The 16,234-nt window shown below is 38.8% G+C and overlaps 1 protein-coding gene across 4 annotated transcripts in view; it reads left to right on the top strand.

Annotated features, from left to right (window-relative positions):
• The window catches only part of EEIG2 (EEIG family member 2), a 40,869-nt gene extending 24,635 nt beyond the window's left edge, over positions 1 to 16,234 (top strand). Inside the window, exons 6-12 of one of the 4 annotated variants that reach the window (XR_014790458.1) lie at positions 3,811 to 3,917; positions 4,840 to 4,935; positions 6,593 to 6,779; positions 6,877 to 7,004; positions 7,544 to 7,613; positions 11,255 to 12,393; positions 12,624 to 16,234. Coding sequence is in view for 2 of the 4 variants with exons in the window: in XM_084851593.1 (XP_084707719.1) it covers positions 3,811 to 3,917; positions 4,840 to 4,935; positions 6,593 to 6,779; positions 6,877 to 7,004; positions 7,544 to 7,613; positions 10,215 to 10,275 (649 nt within the window). In the remaining 2 variants the exon portion in view is untranslated. Of the gene's footprint in view, positions 1 to 3,810; positions 3,918 to 4,839; positions 4,936 to 6,592; positions 6,780 to 6,876; positions 7,005 to 7,543; positions 7,614 to 10,214; positions 10,277 to 11,254 lie in introns of all 4 variants that reach the window. The other 3 variants (XR_014790459.1, XM_084851593.1, XM_084851594.1) reach the window with 3 other exon arrangements.

The following is a 16,234-nucleotide window of genomic DNA, read 5'->3' as shown; positions in this document are numbered from 1 at the left end:
GGAAAAGGGACAGAGCGCATCCCCAGTGCAACAAACTATGATTTGTTGGACCAGGATATAATGTCTAAACTGGACTGCCGTGTGACCGTTTCGTTTGTGGTGCGCTGTGTAGCTGCCATCCCATCCCCTCTCTTCCCAGAAGCACAGACTCAGAGGAGTTAAATGCGACGTGGATTACTTTAGTGCATTCATAGAATTTGGACAGAAACGTAGGAACTTGAATGGATCTTGCACATGCAGGATTCTGAAACACAGCAGCTGTCGCAAACACAATCCCTCCCACCCCCAGTAATAATAATGGAAAAATGCAGTATGTATTGGACAAATTATTATTTCTGCTGGTGAAAAAGGGTGTTGCTTTTTAGATAACTTCACAGAAATCAATATTATTTAAAAAACATTTCCGGTGAGGTTCTCTTAGCAAGAACTTACTAGCAAATAAAATGTTGTTTTAATTCCTTAAAGTACATGTTACAGATTAAAGATGCTATAATTTTGCTGTGTTTTGGTCTTCAGCTACAAGAATGTAAAAGGGCTCTGTGTGTGTCATTACAGCAAACTGTATATGTGTCCTGCCCCAGAAGGAAAAAAGTGGATAGGATAAATTTCTAAACTAATGAGGTATTTTGCAATGAGTCATGTGGCTTGGCGAGTGGTCTAATTGTAGCAGTGCAGCTGGGAAGCTTTTATTTCCATCAGCCATGCTCCAAAAGTTAAATGTAGGCAGTAAAAAAAAATAGTGTTGTAGCACAGCATAAATTCTTAATCATAAGTAATGCTGTTTTTTTTAATGCTTCACGTGTAAGTTAGAGTTTCTGGGAAACGTAGATTTAAATAAGGATGTATTGGTATTAGAGTTCAATTTCCAGAAGAGCATACATAGATGTCACTTTTGACTCAAGCAGCAAAGTGCTCAGAAGACAAATTTTTGCTGCCTTAAATTCTTAAAATCCCCCAGAAAGCTATGAAGAGATGAGAACCTCAGAGCTTGTTGTGTTTTTAATCCGTTTTGTAGAAATGTTTACATTGTTGTAATGGCTTTTCAACCCAATCATTATTTTCAAAAAGAAAAAAATAATTTAACCCAGTAGTAATAGCAGTAGTAAAACCAAGAGTAAGGTATTGCTTTAACGTGGTTTGCATAGGGGCAACCCTAGGTTTACCCATCAAGTGCACACTTAATAGGTAGCTGCAGGCAATCTTGGCATCCTGACAAGTATACCTGTATGATGGCCATATTTGCAAAAACATGTTTGTTGTGGTCACACTTTTTTTAGTCACTATTAGAATAATTTGGATGTACATTTTAAAAACATAATGTGTAAGTAGACTCTTAAAGTTGATTTAGACTGATTCTTGTGAGCTGTCCAAAGTTTTTGTAAAGTGAAGGATGGCCTATAAATCTCTTAAATATAGTTACTGCTACAAAAGTAGTGAAATAACTTCAGACTGAGGAATTAAATTAATACAATTATTGCATCCCTTATCCTAAACAGTTGTGCTCTTCTTTCTGTTAGCATTGCTTATGCCTTGCGATAGAGGTGGACTAATTTGTAAACACCCATGTTCAGTGCTTATATGAAAGCATCAATCCAGGGTCACCCTGTCATTCAGCTAACTGCTTCTTTTCCTTTTAGACTACTACCTCTCACCTAGAATGCAAACAAATGTTAAAAACCGAACTCTTAACTTGGCTCAACCTGAAAGGTATCCTTGTACAGAAAGTCATGTTGTAGTTTAGTTGGCAGCTGGTCTACTGAAGCCATAGTGCAGGGTTGTGCAGTGTGTGGCCCTACAACTCCCATGATTTGTCACCATTGGCTATGCTGGCTAGGGCTGATGTAGGGGAGTTGTAGGCCAAAACATCTGGAGGGCCACGCATTGCCTACACTGCCATAATGGAATGCACACTTCTATATTTGAGTCAGATTTATTAGCACATATGGAGACATCACTGATATTGAGTGTTATCTATATTTCCTTATGGCAGAGATTCCTATGTGGCCACTTAAAAGGTATCTGATTATTTAGAAATAGTATTTATTATTTTGATGTTGCATTGGAACAGAGCATATTGAACACTGTTACTTTCCAGCAGGACGTAGCATCATGGTTGTTAAAAATGTACAAGTATAATCTTTTGACATTAATTTTCTGGAACTCTACTGTTAGAATCTGGAATTTAATAGTTACTTTGTGATAAGAGAGGATTAGTTACCAACTGAATATTTTCAGTTCTTCTATAATCATTACAATAAGTCTCTGTTGGGTGTGGCATTCTTTCATTATTGCCCTCGTCAGCAACTGATGTTTAATACAGGCCTAATTTGGAACTGAGCTAGGGCTGAAGGACCAGAAGCACTGGCTCTGCCCAGTGACTCACTTCCATACAATGTGAGTCACAGCAAACAGCCAGGTGAACAGTAGCTCTTCACAAACAGCTCACTCGTTTATGGGAATACATGGTTGGGAGAAACTTTTATAGATTCTGTATTACTCATACTGGGGGAGTTAAAATGCCACTTCTTGTGTGTCTCAGTTTGCATGGAGGGATAGTTGCTTTGGGATCAGAGGCTGTACTAGGGACCAATTAGGAAGACTTTGGGGCTGGATTTCAAACTTGAGCAAGGTTGGAGGATGGAAACTAGAGTTGGAGGATGGAAACACTGGCTCTGCTTACTAGTTGCCTAGCACTATGTTACTGTTTAAAATACTTGGTTTTTATGGGAGAGCTTTGGTCTTTCAAGACTACTCTGCAACCTTACTCAGTTCTTTAAAATTCCACACATAAAAAACTTGTTTCCCAAGTATGCCACACATTTTTAGAAGATCCAGATGGTGCTTGTTTTTGATGTTAATTCTCGCAGTTAGAAAATCTCTTTGGAGGCTGATTAGAAATCATCTCCTCCATTTTTATGAGGACACCTGAGATTTGAAGCCTGAGAGGATATAGCAAGCACTGCAACTGCACAATTCTCCATTCATTTCAATAGCATGTGTGCCCCAGCGTGGGCCCCACTGTAACAAATGTGTTGGAACAGCACAGGCCTGCACAAGGTCTGACCCAAGCCACAGAGCCTACCAGTCATATATAGTGGCCCTTCAGGGGTTTGATAAAACATTCTGTTTTTGCTGCCTTTCTTAGACTACAGAACCACAATAGACAGGGGGTGGGCTGCATTTGACTTGATGGGTCACAGGTTGTACAGTCCTGGAATAATGCCTTATATTTATTTCAGGGGTTTACTGTTTGCTTTAAACTTAGCGTATATTGTTCAAGTCATTAATCTTCTATTGGGTTTGCAGCTGTATATTATTCTCTTCCAAGATTAAGAAGACCTGGTGGTGCAGGGTGTGTTATGACATATAGAAAAGACTGTTTTAGATTTTTAATTAGTAGAAAACAATAAAAAAGGAAGTGATAAGGGTGTAAGGAGAAGAATATAAACCTTCTATTGACTGAAAGTAGAATTTATAAATGAAACAGAAGTCAGACATGAAACAGTTAACAAAAAAACCCATGTAATATAATGAGGTACAGTCTAGTTAGAACAACCATTCTTCTTCAAAGACTATTAGATGGACCTTGTATCCCCAAGAACTAAATAAAATGGACTTTCATTGATTTGAATTCTGCAAATCAACTGTACTTGGATCTTCCTGGCACTGGATAAATTGTGTAGCAGTGCTGGAATAGATGTTAAGAATCTACCGAACCTTGTTTTCAGTATGTGTAAAATGCATGTTTCGTTGCCACAGACAAACATCAATAGGACTAGGTTTAACCTCAGTCTGTTTCTTTGATTGCAGGCCTCCATCCACAGCAATGTCCATATCGATTGCTGGAGAATCAGAATCCCTACATGAAGATAGGAAAGGTGTAGAGAACACAAAAGCATCACTTCTAACCATATCAGGTAAGGAATTATGCTATGATAAAGGCCCAAGAAAAATAAAAAAATATTCAAGTAACTGGCGGTTTGGATAAATGGGAATGCCACTAATGCAGATTTCTATTGATATTAGGCTGTAAGCCAAGTAATGAAAACTGTATTGTGGCATAATTCTCGTATGTCATAACTGAGTCTCTCTGAGAAAAACTGTTCAGGAGTGTACAGCTGAGACGCGTACTTGAGGGATGGTCTGCTCATTTAGGAAAAGTGTTGCACCGCTTGATTGCTAGCATGTGTGTGGGGTAATTCCTCCTCCCTGCCATGCCAGTTATTTATGTGCAGGTTGTTCTGAATATGAGGCAGCATTTAAACGTGTAGTATCCCACTATGCTCTGACTTGATATAATCCCAGGAAAACTGTGTAATGTGCTTTTAAAAAAAATACGTAGGCCAGTTCTTACGCAAATTGACTCAAGTGTAGGGTTGACTTTAAAAAAAAAAAGTTGCAGGGCCACATAAATGACCAACATCATTGGCTGAGAATTGACTGTTAATGGAACAAAACACTGCCTACTTAGCTACCTGCATTTTGCTGATAATGAGATGTGGCTAACTTTATCTTCTCACTCAATCAAGGCACATTTATACCCCCAGAATACTCTTAGCAGAAACTGTCTCTATCCCTACAATGGCCCATGTCTCCTGCATTAGGAACCCTCTAGTCTCTCTCTATTCTAGCTCTTGATCATTCTAGAAAACTATATAAAGAAAGCAGAGTGGTCCACATCTGCATACTACGTCTTCATATGCCATGCTGAAATATAATGTAATATAGCTTAAGAGACTGAGAACTACCTACTGAAGAAAGTTTACATTTTAATCCAGTCCCTCATATATCTGAGGAAGTAATTCAGCACCAGTGCTGCTTGATCTTCCTTTTTTGCAGATCTCACAACCAAGAGCACTTCTGTCTCAGATGAACTTGGAGCAAGTGGACATTCTAGGACCTCCAGCTATGCAAGCCAGCAGTCAAAAGTGTCAGGTAGGAGGTTTAGTGGCATGTATTAATACATCCAAAAGTTCCAGCAAAAGGATTTAAAATGACCTACTTCTTTGTAAAAAGTTTTGATGGATTAACAAGCAGTGTAAACAGGAATAGGAAAACTCCTTAAAAGCTCAAACATCTTGTTTTGTGCAAATCTCTTGAATGGAAAATTACAGTATTTGGTGATTCTTTTAAAATGTGGAAACCATTAAAAAACACAAATTGTGCTTATCTAGAAAGTGAAACAAGTGAAATGGAAGGAAATTTGAAGGAAATCATCGTGCTGGCTAATGTTGGCCAACACTGTTGAGTCATCAGGAAGCCTGAAAGATGTGTTGAGTCATTAGTGGGTGGGGATAAAGGCAGTGTGTATGGCCCGTGGTCTTGCTCTACTTTGTCCCCCTTGTTATTTACTACTTACATGAAACTGCTGGGAGAGGTCATGTGGAGCTTTGGAGTAAGGTACCCCCAGTAATGCTGCTCAAGCCCATTTATAGTGCTATTTGTCACCGAATACCAAGGAATGGATGAGAATGAAAAAAACTGAGGCTAAACCCAAGCAAGACAGAGGTGGTGTTGGTCAGCAAGAAGCCTGATTAGGTGATTGAAATACAACCTGTTCTGGAAGGCCTTGTATTCTCCCTGAAGAATCATGTGCATAGCTTGGGCATCCTCCTTGATCTTATGCCGTCCCTGGTCTTCAGGTAGTGACAGTAGGAAGGAATGTGTTTGTATAATTATGTCTAGTTTGCCAGCTATGACATTTCCTGAATTGATCTGACTTGGCAACAGTTATCCATGCTTTGCTTACATCACATTTAGACTACTGTAATACGCTCTACATGGGGCTATTCCTGAAGAATGTCCAGAAGCTTCAATTGCTGCAAAATGTAGTAGCTAGCCTGCTAACCAGTGTATCGTATTAGGATCATATTACAATTGTCTTTAAAGACCTGCATTGGTTGCCACTTGCTTTCTGGACTCAATTCAAGGTGTTGGTTTTAACCTTTAAAGCCCTAAGCGGCTTAAGACCTGGCTATCTAAGGGATCCCCAGCCTTATTATGAATCTGTCCAGTTATTAAGATCTGCAGGAGAGGCCTTCTTGAGGGCACCATTAGCCAGGGAGGCCTGTTTGTTGGCCGCATGTGAAAGGGCTTTCTCCTATGTCACTCCTAAACTGTGAAATACATTACCTTAAGAACTACAATTGTCCTCTACTCTCTTGGAGTTTAGAAGGGGTATGAACACACATCTTTTTAATTTAGCCTTTTAACTTGCATAGTTAATGTTTTACTGTTTTTAATGGTCTTTGTTTTTTATTGTTTTAGGGCTTTATTGTTTTTTATGGTTGTGCACTGCCTTGATGGCTTTTTAGCAAGTAAAACAGTATATAAATGTAAATAAATAAAAACTCTCTACTAAATGAATCCCAAATATTTAGGTTATTCTTTACAAATAAATATATTTTTTTTGTATTTTGTATTTTACTTCGTTGTACACTGCTCTAATAGCTGTTCTTGTGGAGCGGTTTATGTATTCTATAATAAAATAAATATGGCATATTCAAGTAGAAGTGGAGATTGGAATCCTGCCCTTCAGTTGAGGTATAAGCACTTGGCATCAGACTAATAGCTCTGAATTGTTCTCTTCTAGGGTATAGCACCTGCCACTCCAGATCATCCAGTTTCTCTGATCTCTGCCATAAGAGAAATACCTCTGTGGGAAGTACATCAACTGGTATAGGTAGTATTCTAGAGCCTTGTGAAGAGATGGAATCCCAAAGAAGTGAGGATAATTTGGAGGTGCCCATGAAAGATGCAGCCGCAGAAAAATTCAACAGGTACAAGACTTTAAAAAGCTTTCTCCAGTTTGCTTTTATAGAAATATTCAGAATTACACTAATGTAAAAAGTTATAAAACTCTTAAATATTCCATAGGCACCCAGTGAAACAGGACTCTGTAGAATCACAGCTAAAGAGGGTTGATGCCACCAGAGTTGATGCAGATGACATTGTTGAAAAGATACTGCAGAGTCAAGACTTCAGTTTGGACTCAAGTGCAGAAGGTTTGTAATGCACAAGAGAATAAAGATCTGAACACAGATTTTGCTGCATGGCTCTAAACTTTCTCATTCATAATTGCATGCGTGTGAAGTCCCATGGCAAGCCTTAAACTATGCAGAGCAAAATGACTAATCGCTTACTACTTGTAAAACACGTTAGAAATAATCGATGATGAAGAATAGGTGAAGAAATTGTGGAGGAGAACAACATCGTTGTTTAGTGCAAGAGATTATAAATGAATTTCTAGAGTTAATATTTTTATATCCATCAAATACAATGTATTAGATCCAAAGAGAACCTAGCATGAGCAGAAGGCACCTCTACTCTAACAAGAGTGAAAGGGATCTGCAATTTCTGCCAACTCTTGGACCATATCCCACACTGTTCACGAGTGTCCCCCAAACCTTGGGCTCAGCTTTTCATAGGTGCAGAGAGTTGAAGCAAGGAGGATAGGTCAGGAAAACTCCATTCCCAAGTAGATTATATCCAGTTCAGATGTGACAACATTGCACATTTTAACCTTTAACTTTTTCTTTTTTAGAGGAAGGGCTCAGACTTTTTGTAGGTCCTGGAGGGAGTACTGCTTTTGGAAGTCATCACTTACCTAATAGGTATGTCTATTAATGCTATTTATCTTTATTATGTTACTCTAGCTGTGACATAATAAACACTGAAAATCCACATCTAATCCCTTACAAATTTCAATATGTTCCAGATATTATGTAGACATAGCCTTGTGATTTCTTTAGTATTAAATGTGAAAACTCAAACAAGTTCTCCCATGAGACACTACTACCACAACCTCGTAATGGTTACTGACCACCAACAGCATTTTGGATTTTTCTTCTTGTTGTTATTCACCTAAAGCTTTCTAGGCACTGTACAAAGATTAAAAATTAACATTGTCCATGTCTGCAAGCTTACAATCTAGTACACAATATACAAAGGGAAAGGGAAGGAATAGGAAAGCAAGCAAATTGGGTATAAAGCTGATGATTGGTAAAAGTTCCTATTCGTTCATTTGTGAAAAGGAATGAAAAAGGAGCTATTTGCAGTTCTATACAGAGAATGCGTGGCAACACAGCATTTAGTATTGGAAGCAATAAACAAAGGCTAGAGCCAGTTTAAAAGAAGTTCAAATCAATTTACTTTATTCATGCTTTTATACACATCATCAGTGAAGGCTAGCCTGTGTTTATTGTCTCCGATACTAAGTACTGTATTGTCATGCTTTCTCTGTATAAAGCAACTCTGCTGTAAGTCACACCAGACTTTCCAACAATTTTTAGAACTGCAAATACCCTGTTGTGCAAGAGGTGCATCCTGCAAATAGAATGGAACCAGCTGAGTTGGAATAGCTTTATTGGATACTAACTTCCATTTCTCCAGCTAATGTTATTGAGCTGGATTCTTCTATGTCTGTTCTGCCTTTCTTGATCAATCTGCTGCTTCTTTCACTTGCTGGTTAAAGTGTGTGTGTGGGGGGGGGGGGGAATAGTCCTCCCTTACGTTCCTTCAGTTGTGGACCAAAAGAGCTACCAAACTGGCTTGGGGTATACTTAAATGTTTAAGCGTTCATATTCCTGGGACCTGACAACACCCCAGGCCTGTCTGGTACCTCTTTGGGGCCCTACCTGAAGTGATCTAAGGGTTCAACCAGCAAGTGAAATGAACTTCAATCAACCTACCACCTCCCTCTCCCAACAGTTCATAGATAATATTGCTCCCATCTCCTTTGTCCTGAGAACAAGGGTTTTCCCCCACAACATGGGTGACAATCGAGACTTATGACACACCTTCCATTGTCTCTTCTTTTCCTCAAACCTTACAATCCTTCTCCTTGGATACTGTTCCCTGACTTCTGGTCTCCAAGACTCCCTGGCCCCAACCACCACTTCCAAGTCACTAGAGATGGGGGTGGGGAAAGAGAACTCCTCAGTGCATCTCCCATTTCAATAAGGATTGCAAGGTTTTTATTCTTAAAAGGCCTGCTGTGTAACCGCAAGATTTTTGTAGCCTGCAAAAAATGACAGATCAGGAAAAGCAGAAGAGAGACACTGGACTCAGTAACATTAGCTGGAGGAACAGAGTTCCCATGTTCTTCCTATTTAAAAGTCTTTGTGTTACTCACCTTAAGGGCCTGACAGGTGGCAGAAGAGCTATAAAAAAGACAGAGTTCAAAAACCCAGTTCAAAAGTTGCAGATTGATCTCAACAGTAGCTGGGGAAGCTAAATTGTCATGTCATAGAGCCTTTCTACAAGAGGCATTTATTGTGTGCTCGTGATTCCTCACTCACGATAGTTTGCAGGTACTTTACATGACATCATCATCCTGCAGGGCCTCTCCTGTGCTTTGCAACCATTATAGCGTGTTTTTTCTAATGAGGAAAGTCTGGTATTTCTGTGAATGGCAGCATGAAAACCTAGTGTATTTGCGCAATTCCTCTATACCACAGCACCACCTAGTGATTGTGTAATGGAGCGTATTGAAAGGCAGAGCAAGAACCACCCCCAGAAAAAAAGCACATATAAAGGAGCCAGTCTTAATCTCACAAAGAATTGGAAGCAGAAGCCTTGGTGGCAAGTTAGAAGCCTCATGTAGAAAAGCTATAATCCTGTCAGCCAGAAGGGAGACACTTTCAGTTTCTGTCCAGGACTGCAGTTTTCAGCTAACTTTTTGATAAAAAAAAAAAAACCTACAATAGCTAGAGTGATTCTTTTTTTCTATAGCCATTGACTGACTAACTTGTTGACAACACATTAACTTTTGAAATATAGGAGAAATCATGTTAACTTAAAAAAAATCTATATAGCCAGCCTAGTCAACTGGCAAATTAGAGTAGCTGTCCTTAAGAAGAGCATAATGTAGCCTTTGTTTCAGGGCTAATTCACACACTTTTTTAGATGTACACCTTAAATGTGTAAAATGTGAGTTAGACAAATGCATGAATCACACAGATATGTTTGTTAGGACATGTGGTTTGCTGCAGCTCACAGTTTAATGTACACAGTGGCAAATCAGGGTTTGCCTCTTTGCAGTGTGTGAAAAGGCAGTCTGCTTAGCTAGAATGCAGAGGAACACAATCGCTGCATTCTTGTTTTAATAGGATTCTGGAGTGGGAAAGAATGGGAAGCAGAGCAGCACAATATTTATTTATTGCTTGCTTGCTTGCTTGCTTGCATTTATATCCCGCCTTTTTCCCTCTTGCAAGGAACCTAAGGCGGCTTACACCTCCTCCTCTCCATTTTATCCTCACAACAACAACCCTTTGAGGTAGGTTGGGTTGAGAGTCTGTGACTGGCCTAAAGTCACCCAGCGAGCTTCCATGGCTGAGTGGGGACTAGAACCCGGATCTCCTGGCTCCCAGTCCAACACTCTAGCCACTGCACCACACTGGCTCTCGTGTGGTGAATACAAACAATAATAAGCCCAAATGTACTGTGAAATGTACTGTGTACTTAAAAAACATACCCAAGGACACCGTACGCCTATAAAAAGGGCATCCTACTATATAAACTATACTTTTCTGGAGGAAAGTATATTTTGACGTCTTCAAAATTGGATTAATGTACCACTCATGGTATTAATCTCTTATTAAATACTTAGTGGATATAATTTGATTTCAATGGTAAATATGGCGACCATGACGATGCAAAGCTCATGTGTGTATCTGAGCCTTGGCACTTGCTACAGTATAGGGCTCTTAATCCTACATTGTGAATAATTAAGTTTCACAATGGTTGGATCCAGGTTAAATTAGCTGAATATCCCAGTGACATCAGTATGAAAAGTTAATCATAATGTGACTTACTTCCCATTGAACTTAATGGAGTCTAAGTATAACTAACTTAGTTTGGATCCAACCCACTGTGTGGTTAAACCATTTGACTATTTTGTGGATATTTATCACTATTCAACATACCAGGATCAGAACTAGATGTTACAAGAGATGCATTGCGGCTGCCAAAAACAACAGTCAAGCTTCTCTTTCTTTCCCGTAAATCTACAAAAATGCGTGATGTGATGACATTGAGCTTCAATTTCTCCTTCCCTGTTTACTTCATTAGCTGCCACTCACATGGTCACCCAGCATGATGATGTAACACCACATTTTTATTTAACGTTATAGAGAAGAGACATCACAGCACACGCATCTCCTCTAACACCTATTTTACTATGTGTGGGTGTAAAATACTGCTCCAGTCTGTGCTACTGCCTTTTGATTCTGAAACATTTTTCCTGATTTTTCAGGGTGGGATCTGGAGCATACGAACAAGTAGTGATTAAACGCTAGAAGAACTGGACTAAAATAGCAGGATTCTTGGAATTCCAGCATTTGTTTACTTGCAATGTTATCAAAGATGGGCTCTTCCAAAATGCCAGTCACATTGACCTGAGCTGTCAGTTTGGGTTCCTCGTACTGAAAATGCCCTCTTCTGTATCTACCTGTGGTATAAGGGCGTTTTTTCTTCTAGTACTTTGCCAGCCATTGTGAATGTGTTGGTAGATTTGTTACATTGTTCTATGTATAAATCAAATCACCTTTTTGGAGATAGGACAAATGGTATTTAATTGAACGTTATATGTTGAAGTTGTCAGCACGTGGAAATGCATTCAGTAATGTTTTCTATTTTCAATGTTTTTTAAGCCCCAGAAGTCAGTCTTAGAAGTGTTATCTACTCCAGTCCTTTACTTTACTATTGAACAATTGTTCCTGTCAAACTATAATATAAAATGGCAGGTGCTGCTTCAAGGATGTGATCCTGCCAGCTGTGCTTTGAGGAAATAAGATTAAATACAACCAGAAATGTGCGTAACTTTAAGGCTGAGTAGCAAGAGAGAGACTAGTTTATCTCTTTAAAAATGAGTGAGAAGCTCCGACTAAATTTATTAGGATATATGCATGTATTGAATTACTGTTTACAGTACCACACTCAGTGCCAACAAAGAGACTTGTGCCCTTTATTATCTTTGGGTACTAAAAGGTTGTACTCACTTACATTTGGTCCATACCCAAGCTACTACATCATAGGTGTGCAATGAGAACTTTAACCTCATGGAATGATCTGTAGTGAAAAGCTTGGAGCAGGCAATAGTATTTTTTTAGCTCATAGAACATCAAGTTGAAGTATTTAACATTTGAAAGAGCACTTTTTTCCTGAGCAAAAAGAGTTCTGAACTATTTTTTATGAAGCTTTAAGAATCAGTAAACAGCTAACTTAACTGCTGTCAGTTTAAGCTATCGAGAGAAGCACTTTATGTAGCAGTTTCTTTCACTCCATTCAAAAATCAAGCTTTCCTCTTCCATTTGAATTGGTCACTTAGGCCCAGTTTAAATGACGCCCAGCCATGGGCAAATAACTTACCTGTGTAGTTGTTCCCTGGACTTAGTGTCACATTTAAAAAGTGTTTGTCCCATTTTGCTTAATATATGTGTATTAGTGTTTGCTAAAGCCATAAATGCTGCAGATGTATAGGCCAGTACATAGAGCAAGCACCCTTAAAATAAGGGGTGGGGAACGTGTGGCCCTCCAGGTGCTGGTGGACTGCAACTCCCATCAGCCCTAGCCAGCATAGCCAATAGTGAGAGATGATGAGAGTTGCAGCCCAATATCTGGAGGGCCACATTCCCCATCCCTGCTTTAAATGCAATGCTGGCTGTGTGGAATAATTAAATGGGTGAGTGCTTTGCTCGTAGCTGCGTCTTGTTTTAAACTGGGTCTCATTTTGATTCATTTCACTGAGTTAAGTCTTAGACAGTACACATTGGTTTCAATGGAACTTGTACAGATAAAAGTTCCTGGGGAAATTGTGTCTGGTATATATAAATGTGCACAAATGGAAAAATGGTGTGCCTATGCAACAATTTCAACAAAGCATTTTCTGACAGCTTAAACAGCCCGATTTATTTTTGTAAAAAGATTTTAGGGTTTCAGGATGAAAAAACTGCCAACAATTCAAAATGTAGTAACGGTTGGTAGCTGGCCTCAGATGGCACAAAAGTCAGTTACTAGAATTGATTAAAAGCAACTTTGAATAAGTTAATTACAGCTATTTTTACTTGGTGCATGCAGAACATTTCATGTTCTTACTGGTTCCCTGGAATCAGTCAATGTTCTTTTTGAAGAAATATAATGGAAGTCTGAAGCCTTTAGCTAAATGAAGGATGTTTTTATGTTCGACAGATGTTTTATAAACGTCATAACTCATTTTCATTTGTTTAAATTGTATATGTGAACTGTTAAAATGAGAAACATTTATTTATTATGGTACCCAGAAATAACCTTGTCACTGCTTTATTAAGCATTTTGAACTTGTTCTAATTGAATTTAAGTAAAGATTTTATTTGTAAAAGCTGCTGTTAAAATGGAAAAATAATGCACTCAGAAATTATTTTGAAGTATACCTTGATCTTGATAAAATTGAGTTTTGTGTGTTAAAAGTAAAAAGTTACAAAAATAGTGTTTGAATTTATTGAGGAATGTTTCTGGTTCTGAACAACATCAGTCCCAGATGATGGCTGATTTGGACAGGTGACAAGTTGGTATGAGGGGAAAGAATTCAGGGGATAAAATAATTGACTTAAGATTGCTTATTTAGTATAAGGAACTATCATGTTCAATTAGTTGTTCTATAATCTACTGTGCATTCAATGTAATGCTGGTCAGTCCCATGAAAATACCCACTTTCCTTGATTGTAGTGTTTGCAGGAAGGTACTTGTCTCTTGCACCCATCACACTGGTGGTGTTTTGTTGTTTTTTTTAAAAAATCCATGTTAGTTCCATGAAATGTTTGAACAGCTATCATGCACTTTTGTTAACTGAACCATTTTCATGAAGCGATTCCAACAGTGTCCCTGAGACATGGGAAATGACCTTCATATTTATATACGGCATTAATTTTGTGTAAACTGTACAGTGAAATCCCAAACTAACACTTTTTAGTAAAATCCAATTTTTTACCATAAAACACTTGACATAAAAAGTGGTCTTACAAATTCAATAAAAGTTTGTCTTCAACCTCCATTTGTATGTGCTGTTTTTCCACATAAGTAGACAACACAAGAAATATTAAATAGAAAGAAGCAGACAAGTCATATTTTTTCTGTAATTAATTAATTTGAAAAGGAGTAGGGTTCTCTTTCCATTTCCTTTTTTCAAACCTGAAGTAGCATGCAGAAACACAGAAGTTAGCATTTTGGATAGCTGCATGCCATTTTCAGCTTCATTCTCCTGCAGAACTGAAATACCATGATGCCTCAAGACAGGAACGGCTCAGTTGTTTGGACCAGGTGCTTTCCTTAGAGGTCTGAGTTTAAATCCCTTGGCTCCTTGTAATAAGGGTAAGAATTAACCTATACGTATAAAAAAATCCATTTACCTCTGCCAAACACATGGGGGGATGTATGTGAGATGGGTTTTGGTGGAACAGTACTCCTATTCTTGCTTCTGCCTTTCCTATAGAAGAGAATCACCAGATAAAAGCAATAGCCTGTCTAGTCACATTGCCATCTCCTTTTCTCATCTATATTGGAACTGCTGTGAGCTTCACTGCTCTGATTCAAAGGCAGGAAGATAAAAATTTCATCCTCTTGAAATTTCATCCTCTTGAGTCTAGCTTGCACTGGACCTTGAAGTCTGCTTCACATTTCTTTGCCTTCAGTAGGTCCATGCTTTCTACATATTTGTATGTTACGTGCCATATCCCAAAATATGCTTTGTATGCTATTTTGATTTGTTTTAGGCACTTTTACTCAACAACGCTCTACAAATTCACTTGTCTATAAAAACCATGGAGAGGCGAGTCCTCAAACTGTTGCTCCAAAATGAACCATTTTAAGTGCAATGTGCTCAATATATTTTGATACTTATCTCTCAGGAACAAAACGATTTGTTTGTCTATTATGCTTACTTGAAACATTTCCACTCATCAGTCAAAAAGACGCCCAGAGAGGTTTACACACAATAAAACCAAGACAGTCCCTGTGTGCAGGCTTACAATCCATGACACAAAAGGGAAAAAGGATGAGGAAGAAAAGAAAAAAAGCGAATGGTCCCTTAGCTGGGTTGGTGGAATAGCTGCTGGCCGTGACAGTTGGGGGAGGAACCTGATGGGAGTGGTCACTAATGTTTTAATGATAAACAGCATTCGCTAAATAAACTTACGTAGTAAATAATCATTAAAACAATACTTTCTTGCCCCTGTGAGAGATCAATACCAAAATGTGTTGAGCATATTACACTCTTAAAAAATGTTTCTGAGCACCAGTCTGTGGCCTCACCTCTCTTATAGCTCTTTGCTGCTGTTCTTTTCCTGTTCTGCCTTTTAACTTTACTCCCTCCATACCTGGGTCTTAACTGTAGAAATGTTCCCATTGGTTACTTCTGGCCTAACCTCCTACATTTTCATCAATCCAGTTAGTATCCCCATTACGGGTTCACTGTAAAACTTGTTCAGTAAACTGCCAGCTTTTCACTGTTTCACTGGATAGATGTAACTACAAAGTTGTTGGACAGTTAAAAAAAAAAAGTATTGTATGTCTTAGGACAGAGTATAAATTGTGTGGTGTTGTTTTCCTTCCCAAAAATGATTTCCCTTCAGCTACACGGTGGTAGCACAGGACTCCAGGAAGAAGCAGAAGTGGCTACAGAAGCGTAATCTGCAAGGCCCTGGACTAGGGCCAGGCTGGAAGGTGACAGTGTTCTGGTTATAGTCCAAGGAGAAAGCTGCTGCAGCACAAGCATGATAGAACATTGTATTGCCAGATGATAGGGGGAAAATAATCGAAACATTGCATTTTTATTAAGTGCATGTCTTGAGCACTAAGGCATCTTCTGTCAAGGTTATACTGCTACTGTGGGCATATCTTATTGACCCAGCACTTAGATTTGCCTTGGTTTATAAATACAGTGAAAGGAGTACGACAAGGCTGCATATTGTCGTCCTGCTTACTTATATGCAGAGTACATCATGAGAAATGCCGGGTTGGATGAATCACAGGTCGGAATTAAGATTGCCGGGAGAATTATCAACAACCTCAGATACGCAGACGATGCCACCCTAATGGCAGAAAGCGAAGAGGATCTCAAGAGCCTCTTGTTGAGGGTGAAAGAGAAGAGTGCAAAAGCTGGTTTGAAACTCAACATTAAAATGTTTTTTTTTTACTCAACATTAAAAAAACTGTCATGGTATCTGGCCCCATCACTTCCTGGCATATAGAAGGGGAAGAA

Source organism: Heloderma suspectum, chromosome 4 (assembly GCF_057233095.1).
Source record: "Heloderma suspectum isolate Gila_16-S chromosome 4, 16-S_ref, whole genome shotgun sequence".
Lineage (NCBI taxonomy): Eukaryota > Metazoa > Chordata > Lepidosauria > Squamata > Helodermatidae > Heloderma > Heloderma suspectum.
Note: the sequence above shows the minus strand (reverse complement) of the source record. Positions and strands in the feature narration are given on the sequence as shown.